Consider the following 9,975-nt stretch of genomic DNA (forward strand, 5'->3'; position numbering starts at 1 on the left):
TACATCACCTCTAATGCATTACAGTAAGAAACAAGATCTTTTTCTTTTTCTTCTTTCTCTTCTTCAAGACGTGAGACACGATTATTGAGATTGCTGTTTACAAGTTCTAGTTGCTCTTTGCTATTCTGCAGATCATGTAACCTGTCCTCAAGTTCTCCCTGTTGCAAAATTATGAACCGAGTTAGTACTTCTGCACACCAAGAAGTTATATCCTCAGACATACTAGTGTCCCCAAATCATCTATACTCCACTTTTCATACAAGACTGGCTCCCAAGCTAACGTCACTATAAAACTACACGGTAAGAACACACTGGTGCATGGCAGTTGTTGATACTGTCCAGGTTCCATGCAACTACATGGAGATTCCAGTTACATGGGATACAGGAGCTGGCTAATGGCTGCAGTGCCAGTTCACAGAATCAGCCCTTTAATTCTTCCGTAGTCAGAACTCACCAAACCAGACACACACACAGTGACTGAAGCCCAAAATAGAGTTAGGACTGGCATTTAGGCTGCATTGCTTTCAATGGTACTCAAGGACATCAACTACTAAACTGCAGTGTGACCCAGTTTTTGCAGTAGAGTTGGTTTCCCTAGGTATACTTACCCTACAAGCATGCAAGCATTCCAAACAGACTAATTCTTTTTATTAACTACTTTATCCACACTAATTTTCTGCATACCTTTGAGTTTTCAAGAGCTATTAGCTCAAGTTGTAGACTGAGAACTTCTGAAGACATGGTCTCATGAACACGCTCTGACATTACACGCAGTTCTTCTGATTTCGAAGCAATGACCTCCTTAAGATGGTCTACTTTGTGCTTCAGCTGCTTCTCACTAAGCAGACTTTCATCTAGCTCGGATTTCAGTTTTTCCACCTTAGAAACAGCACATTTATTATCCAGAGAATGTAGTAACTTGTATTTTGATCCCCTGAAACATGTCTCTCTGCAATTTACAACTAATGTTCCATCTAGCTTCAACACCCCATTAGTACATGCTGACAGAAGACAAACCAAACCCTCCTCCCGCCCTCATTTCCCAACTCAACCACTTATGAATTACAGCTGATTTTTAAGAATGTAGAAAACAGCTGCATGTGCCATTTGAAGAAAATATATTGTTTAGTATCCAAAACAACCAAGAAAAACTCCAATTATGCTGTCATTCTACTCCACGCTGTCTAATCAAGCTTAATAACTAACTATGTTATCACTTAGCTAGAAGAAGCTATTCTAACTCAAAAAGCTTTGTCAAATGAATTGTCTAGAACTTTTTAAAAGAATATCTAGCAAGTAATTATACGTTGCAGACATCAGTCACAGACAATGCATACCACACATTGGTATACCCCAGACCTTATTCTTAAGTTCATTTATTTCTTGTCCATGCAGCCTTTCCAGTTGTTCACGAAGTGTATCTAGCTGTTTATTCTGTAGCTGCTTCAGAGTATCATATTCAGCATTTAGACTTCCCAGCATTCTATTCTTTAGTTCTACTTCTCTCTGGAGAGTATATTTTTCTTGTTCAGACTTCTGAAAAAGAAATTTCATACTATTAAGCAGACCACAATCCATGGTGCAGTGCGACTAGATCCACATGCACACTGATACTTTCAACTTTCTCTCAATAGTGTGCACACACAAAGCAAGCATATGACATTCTTTTAAAATTCACTAGTCTTCAAATATTATTTGCAGTGAAGACCAGAGGTTTTAAGAAGGAGTCCCACTAAACATACATGAAAGAGGCCAACATTGACAGTTCAGGAGAATAGAAAAGGATTTACACTCACTGGAGTCTTCTGGGATAACTTCTTACAACGACTGTCCTCAAAGACTTGTCAAATGATATTCTGTCTGGTACATGGGAAAGTTCCCTGTCCCAATTGTGTACATAAGAGTACTATGTCATTGGGTCAAGGATCCAAAGAGGACTGCATGTGCAATCAATCTTTTATGGATTTAGATAATGAGAAACTTTGAAGGAGTTATGAACGGTATCCACAAGGTACAGTAAATTAATCACGCATAAATATATTACAGAACTATAAAAACTTCTGCCCATAGGCAGGAGTAGAGAAACAATCTTTAGACCAAAGGTACACAAAGGATGAGTATGCCTTCCAGAATGGAGCAACAAGAGCTAGGAAAAGCAAACTTGACCTTCAGCATGGCCCGTGAGCATTTAGCCTTGAGTGGGAACTACAACCCACTCATTTGGATCAGATGCCACAAGCATTCAGGATATCCGCAAGCACTCAAGGCTACCTAACACTGTTATACAAGTATACATAAAATGCCCCAAACAAATGAGTTCATAGGTACTTGCACTATGGGTTCAGGACACACGCCTACCAACCCCCCCCCCCAATGCACACTGAACAATGTGTGAAGCAGCCATAAGATCATTAAGAACTTCACCATATGGTTGATGACTGGGAAAAGGAAAGCCACACTGACTAGGAGAAATGTGAATCAAGACAGAGAAGCCATGTGGGGTAAAATCTAGGATGACTGATGATATGCAGGGGACCATGAACACTCAGTATAGTCTTTTTCCAAGTTCAGATGTGCATGAACAACTGTAGAAAGTCTCATTATGGCAAACACTACGACTAATTCTCAAGGCAATTTTCACAGCTATCCAACATGTCAGCATATTAGAAAATTCAGGCTTAACTATGCAAAACATCATGATCAATATGTCAGTTACCAAAGTGGGTGACATACGTGGCCAATTCTAAAAGCAATAAAGCAAGGCCACCTGCAGACAAGTAATGTCTTCCTCCAACCAGCAATTTAACAAAATCTCAACATTACTGCCAGTCTACTACACAAACCACTATCATGTAATAACTCCTTTTAGTTTTTTAGAGGCAGACATGAAGATTTGGGGAAGGGAGAAGACACACATTATAAGGATTCAAACAACTTCAAAGGTAATGGAGCAGGAACTAGGATTGTAGTAATTCCCCTGTGACCCCCTCAAGAATTTGATCTGGAAGAGGAAAGAGCCCCTAATAATTTATGTGTGTGTTAAGTGCCGTCAAGTTGCTTCCGACTCATGGCAACCCTATGAATCAGTGTCCTCCAAAATGTCCAATCTTTGACAGCCTTGCTCAGATCTTGCAAATTGAGGGTGGTGGCTTCCTTTGAGTCAATCCATCTCTTGTTGAGTCTTCCTCTTTTCCTGCTGCCCTCAACGTTTCCTAGCATGGCTATATTTTCTAATGACTCTTGCCTTCTCATAATGTGACCAAAATATGTTAGCCTCAGTTTAGTAATTTTAGCTTCTAAGGTCAGTTCAGGCCTGATTTGATCTATAACCCACTGATTTGTTTTTTTGGCAGTCTACGGTATCTGTAACACTCTCCTCCAACACATTTCAAAGGAATCTACTTTCTTCCTATCAGCTTTCTTCAATGTCCAGCTTTCACACACATACATAGTAACAGGGAATACGATGGCATGAATTAACTTAATCTTGGTGACCAGTGACACATCCTTACACTTCAGAATCTTTCCTAGCTCCTTCATGGCTGCCCTTCCCTTGTCGTATCCTACAATAAGAAGTGCGGGAAACTAGTATTGGGAGATGTATGACGATTTCTTTTCACTCAAACTCTCACGCATAGGACAGAGAGAAAGAGGTAAAAATATTCATTGCTTTCATTCTACAGAGCAAGTTGAAAGCTAGATCAGCAGCTTCCTGTTCACCTTGTCCCAAACCTCTACCTTGGCAATCGTGCTACAGTGGTCAAACACTGAGGATTACAATGAGGCATATAGAAAGCGCAGAACTGAAAGTTCAGCAGTATCATACTACACTGGGGGGAGGAAGAGGAATATCCTAATTATTTTTCCCACCCCCTACTTCATTGAGGCTCATCAAGGGCCACTAACTTTTAAACACTGCTTTATAACAGAACGCCATAAAATTGTTAACAGTTTAGGCCAAAGGGCCATCCTGCACATTAGATGTTTTATGTAATACATTTATTAAATGTAACAATTACAGCTATGCTATTCTTGCTTCCACATCACTAAATAGGCTGGAATCTGTCTAGCTCAAAGCATATTTCTACAAATGGTTTTTAAAGTTTACCTCTGTTAAGGTGACAATTTCATTTTGCAATTCGTCTAGCCGATTCTGCAACACATTCTGCCCCTCCATCAGTTCTAAACCATATTGTGCTGCCTTTCTTCTTTCCTCTTCAGCCTCTTTCAGCTGGCTACGGAGACGCGATATTATCTCCTCGGTCTCCATTCCTTTTAACCCTTACAATCACGTCTGTAAATGAGAAGAAAACAAAGTCTGCTGCATTCTCAACTTTTACTGATAAAAGTTTTGTCTACGTTCATCACAAAAATAAACTACAGAGGGTACATGCACCTCATTTTTTCCCCTCGCAGATTTTAAAAACTGAACAAAATGTCAACCACTGAAGGCTGGTTCCATCTTCAGAACAGAACCAATTCATGAATACTTCTGCAAGTGGCTCCTCTTGGTTTCCCTAGCAAAGACAAACTAACATTTGGGGACGTACTTATGTACAGAGAAGAGAGGATTTAAATTAAAGCAATCTGAAGCCATGAAAAAGGGGAGACTTTTTTTAAAGTCAGGTTGCTATTGACATACGGGATGGTCTTACACAATAGTGCATACTAGATTAATCTAACCACTAAATTACAATATTATGCAACATAATGCTAAATGTTTATGTAGAAGTAAATTTTACAGAGCTCAGTGACTCCTACTACCTAGTTATGCTTTGGACAGTAGTCTTTCAACTATAAGCCACAGCAGTTTCAGCTAATATACAAACGAAGCAAGTAGCCATAATAAAAAATAAAATTTATACACAGACTTGCAGCATTTATTGTGTATAGCCAAAGGCTGTTATAACCTATCAAAGACCATAAATCATAAATATCATTAGAATAACCAGAACTAAAAATGCTTATATTAAAATCATTTCACCCTCAGATACAACTTTCACCCTATTTTCTTGGCTGCCAAGGCAAACCATTACACTCTGAATGAAATGAGTGAGTCAGAATCGGGGGGAAGAAAAATCAGCTGATTTGCTTCTGCAAAAGACCCACAGGTACTTGTGTGGGCGTCTCATTTTCCATTCCTCTACTATTTCTTCTTTCCCATTCCTGAAACTTCCCATAACTTCACCCCTTTTCCTGCTTCCTTCTCTTTCCCCCACCCACTAGTCAACCAACCTTTATCTGCACCCGTCTTCAGCTTTCCCTCCTTCCCTCCCACTGGTACCCTCTACCTGGGAAAACTACAGTTCAGTTATGTGGGGCTGGTCAGGCTACACCCAGCTTCATGGTGTGGGACTGCAAGGACTTGCAGGGCCACCTTACTTTCCCCATTCCCCCTACACTATTTCTTCTTTTTCTCCTCTAGGCAGCTCCTCTGTATCTTCAACTTTCCCTGTTTGATTCCATCTCTCCTTTCCACCCAATAACCAACCTACCTTTTATCTGCCCCCCATCACCAGTTGTATTTATTTACTTCATTTATACCCCACCTTCCTCCACAATGTGGACCCAAAGCAGCTTACATCATTCTCCTCTCCTCCATTTTATCCTCACAACAACCCTTTAAATCAGAGTGAGAATGTATAACCAGCCCCAGGTCATCCTGTGAACTTCCACAGCATAGTGGTGATTAGGTCTTCCAGATCCTAGTCTAAAATTTTAACTACTGTACCACTCTGGCTTTTGTGGGGTGGCTACTGTTGAACAGTAGCAAGTAGCTGGGCCTGGATGAGTTAAGTAAGTCGCCCAGTGGTTGTTGGTGGGCTTGGTCCCAATAAGTCCTCCCTCAAAGGCCAAAACAGCCCTAGAAAGGCCCTGCCCCATGCCTGCCTTTTACTGACAGAAACCACGGTTTGAAGGCTGGCAATACTGTTGTGGTTGCCTAGTAATAGCTACTGAGAGCATTTATTTCCAAAAAACCCATTTCTGCTTCTTTAATGGGGGGGGGGGGTTAACCCTGAATGATTTTTTTTCATTAGATTCCAGATTTTTCTGCAAACCTGGGATGGTTTTCAGGTTTTTCGGAAGGCCTGTCTTGTCTATTCATGGCTCCAGTCTCTAGAGTTAAGAATCCACCGATTTGGCCATGTTGAGAATTAGATATATTGATAGGATAAAAAAATTGAAGTGCTCAAAACTGAATTCTTATGCCTGTAGAATAAATAAAAAAGTTAAAACATCCATTAAAGCCCAGTTTTAATTATTCCTGGGTGCTTGGACAGCTACAGCCAGATTATAGTGGCCAACTAAGTAGCCACTCATTGACTTCCTACATAAGGAAGTGCTGAAGATGAGTCACAAGCTTTGTCTGGATCTCTGCATAAGGCCAGAAAAACAGGGCGAATCTCTGAGTGGCAAGACCAATAATTTAACACTTTCTGGGAGACACTGAATGAAAGATTAGCACAATTAATTTCCCATGAAAGGACAAAGTATATAACAAACTTGCAAACAACTATATATTTCCAGTATTGACAGAAAAAAGATAACTAGCATTTTTTGTCAACAGTACTATTAATCCTTCCCCATGATTAGCTAATGTTTAAGAAATATGAATAATTCTGTCATTTCACAAATTACAGCAATCATAGATCTCTTAAAATCCACATTCAAGAATTTAGACTTGTTCTTTAGAATGTTTATGAGAATTTTCACAATGGTGAGAATTTCCATATTCTTGACTGAAGAGAGACATTGACCGTATGATAACAAAAATGTAAGGATCTCTGCTGCTTTCAGATCATACAATTTCAGATCATATGAAACCCATACCGTATATACCCGTGTATAAGCCGACCCGCGTATAAGCCGAGGTGCCTAATTTCTCCCCAAAAATGGGGAAAAATTAGGCACCCGCGTATAAGCCGAGGGTCGGCTTATAACCCCTCCCCCCCAGCAGGCTTATCTGGTGTGCAGGCAGGAGGCGGCGCCCCCCCCCCGCGGCCCAGGAGGCCCTCCCAGGCCGGTGCCGGCCGGGGGGAACCGCGCGTGCCCGGCGGCGATGGCGGCGTGGCCCTACAGCAGCCGCAGAAGGCCCTCCCAGGCCGGTCCTGGCCGGGGGGGAACCGCGCCCGCCCGGCGGGGGCGGCGGCGCGGCCCTCCAGTGGCCGCAGGAGGCCCTCCCAGGCCGGTGCTGGCCGGGGGGAGCCGGGCGCGCCCCAGTGGCGATGGCGCCGCATCCCTGCAGCAGCCGCAAGAGGCCCTCCCAGGCCGGTCCTGGCCGGGGGGAACCGCGTGCGCCCGGCGGGGGTGGCAGCGCGGCCTGGGAGGGCCGCTGCAGGGCTGCGCCGCCACCCCCGCGGGGTGCGCGCGGTTCCCCCCGGCCAGGACCGGCTTGGGAGGGCCTCCTGCGGCCGCTGCAGGGATGCGGTGCCATCGCCACTGGGCGCGCCCGGCTCCTCCTGGCCGACACCGGCCTGGGAGGGCCTCCTGCGGCCGCTGGAGGGCTGCGCCACCGCCGGGCGCGCACGGCTCCCCCCAGCCAGGAGTACCAGTGCCGGCCGGGAGGAGCCGGGCGCGCCCAGCGGCAATGGCGGCGCAGCCCTGCAGTGGCCGCAGGAGGCCCCCCCAGGGCGCTCCTGGCCGGGGGGAGCCGCGCAGGCCCGGGGGCAATGGCGGCGGCGGTAAGTTCCCCCTCCCTCCTCCTCCTCCCTCCCCTCCCCTACCGTATTGACCCGCGTATAAGCCGAGGCCGGCTTTTTCAGCCCTTTTTTTGGGCTGAAAAACTCGGCTTATACGCGAGTATATACGGTAGTTTTGCCCTGCAAAATAGGTTAGACAAAACTTAGTCTACAGAGCTCAGGAAATTTCAACTATAGCATACACACATCTCTGAACAAATAGGGTTGGGATCTAGTGAACTGCACAACAACTCAGACAGCCAACCATTATACTGAGCTGTCAAAAAATATGACTAAGGGCATCCACAAGAATCTCATCTCCTACTTACCCACTGGAACCAAATGCAAAGCTTTCTAAGAATCTTCACAGAACTATTCCATACATGACAATGCATTAATTGCCAGCAAGTGATAATACAGAAATGGTTCAAAAGTTTTAAATTTATTCTATAGAGTGAAATCTATAGAGTCTGAATTGTGAATTCTATAGAGTCTGAAACTTGGAATATACGAACACTAACAATGAATGCTCACATTCTTTAGTAATGAAGAAATCAGCTGACATGTTAGTTACAGACAGAAGTGAATGTAAGCACCTTTATCCTCTTTCATTTGATTAGACAAGATAGATTTACAGTGCAAACCTAAGCAGAGTTACACTCAGGTCCACTGAAGTCAATGGTCTTAGAATGGAGTAACACTGATTATAATTCAACTGTTAGTACTACAATTTACATCTGAACCTATTGGCAATGTCCATTCATTTCAAAATATAAACAGAATACATTGAATAGTACATTTCACTTTTTTTTTGAATCCTGAAGTTGTACTAAAGAAGAGTGATTAGCATTCAAAATGAAGAATTTTACAGCATTGTTTTAACAACTCAGTATAGCCAACGTAACTGCAGGCCTGAGCTGGAAAAAATGTTGAAAGTGGAGATAAAAAGATTCTGTTGTAGACATCCACTATCATTAACAACTATTTTACAGAATAAATGCCAGAAAGCTATAAAAATCCAATCCTAAATTTTGTTGCAGAGAAAAAAAATAATTACTAGCAACTCACCTTCAAGGCCATGCCATCTTATATTTTTCCACCAACTTCAAAATTCACGTTGCTATTTAACTAATAAGCCATCTGCTTGTTTCTGCTGTGAATCCTTCAGCTTGTTCTATCACCCTTACTGCTGCCTCCCAGAATAGGTAAAAATCACATGGCAGGACAATTGAAATGCAAATCCTTTTCAAATCTCTTTAAAGCAGCTGTTCACTATTTCCATGGCTGCCAAGCCTGCAAGGCTGTCAAAGAACAGTAGCTCTCTGTAACCAAGGCCAACATCATTCTAGTCTCTCTTTCACTTCAAACATACCAAGATACAGTAATAATTAAGCAAGTTCTCCATCACTTACTCAGCTCTAATGAATTCTAGGGCCCTGTACGTTAACTCCTTGATCATTTTGTGCCCTAACTACTCTTAAATAAAGTTTGGTGGTGAAAAATTGTAAAGGGACACCTTTATCCTAAATCCTAAAGGATTTTTAGTCCAGCAGATGATAACCTATGCTGGAGATCTGTCGAAGACCACCTTAACCTATTTTCACCTCTAGAAAACCTACTATATTGATTAGCTATGAGGTATGAAGTACCCCATATAAAGGGATTGAAAATGACTCCCATTTGTTGGCTGAAATGAATCACAGTTCTGACACAAAAGATGTGTGTATTAACTGCTGCAAAATTGCTTCCAACTTATGGTGACCCTATGAATTACTGATCTCCAAAATGTCCTATCAACAGCTTTGGCTCAGGTCTTGCAAACTGAGAGTCGTGACATACTTGGTTGAGTCAATCCATCTCAGAGTCTTTCTGTTTTCCTGCCGCCTTCAACTTTTCCTAGCATTTGTGTCTTTTCCAGTGAGTCTTTTCTCATAATGTGATCAAAGTACCCTAGCCTCAGTTTGATCATCTTAGCTTCTACAGAGAGAGTTCAGGCTTGATTTGAAACTTGGAGAGATCCAAGATTTGTGATTCATTTGTGATGTTCCCTTTTGCTTGCAAGTCAGAACCAGGATACTCAGGTTCCTGCTCTTAGGTTCACACAACACAACTCTTAGGTTCACACAACACAAACAAGTGTGTGCACAACAGCATCCATTTATTAGGGAGAAGATACAGGGGTGGGAACAATTGGTTTCAGGACAAGGGAGCTCATGCGGTCTACAATTTTAACTAACAAACAAAACTAATGTACAGGTATTCCACCCCATGAGACTATACCCACATACGCAGGGAG

At 42.7% G+C, this 9,975-nt stretch overlaps 1 protein-coding gene across 2 annotated transcripts in view; it reads right to left on the reverse strand.

Annotated features, from left to right (window-relative positions):
- The window catches only part of SPDL1 (spindle apparatus coiled-coil protein 1), a 28,320-nt gene extending 19,332 nt beyond the window's left edge, over positions 1-8,988 (reverse strand). Inside the window, exons 1-5 of one of the 2 annotated variants that reach the window (XM_056856923.1) lie at positions 8,748-8,988; positions 4,109-4,294; positions 1,360-1,536; positions 685-879; positions 9-158 (exon numbers count right to left, since the gene is read on the reverse strand). In XM_056856923.1, the coding sequence (XP_056712901.1) occupies positions 9-158; positions 685-879; positions 1,360-1,536; positions 4,109-4,270 (684 nt within the window). In that variant the 5' untranslated portion in view covers positions 4,271-4,294; positions 8,748-8,988. Of the gene's footprint in view, positions 1-8; positions 159-684; positions 880-1,359; positions 1,537-4,108; positions 4,295-8,747 lie in introns of those variants that run through there. The other variant, XM_056856931.1, reaches the window with a different exon arrangement.
- Positions 8,989-9,975: the final 987 nt, after the last annotated feature.

The sequence above is a fragment of the Euleptes europaea genome, chromosome 1, assembly GCF_029931775.1.
Source record: "Euleptes europaea isolate rEulEur1 chromosome 1, rEulEur1.hap1, whole genome shotgun sequence".
Taxonomy (NCBI): domain Eukaryota; kingdom Metazoa; phylum Chordata; class Lepidosauria; order Squamata; family Sphaerodactylidae; genus Euleptes; species Euleptes europaea.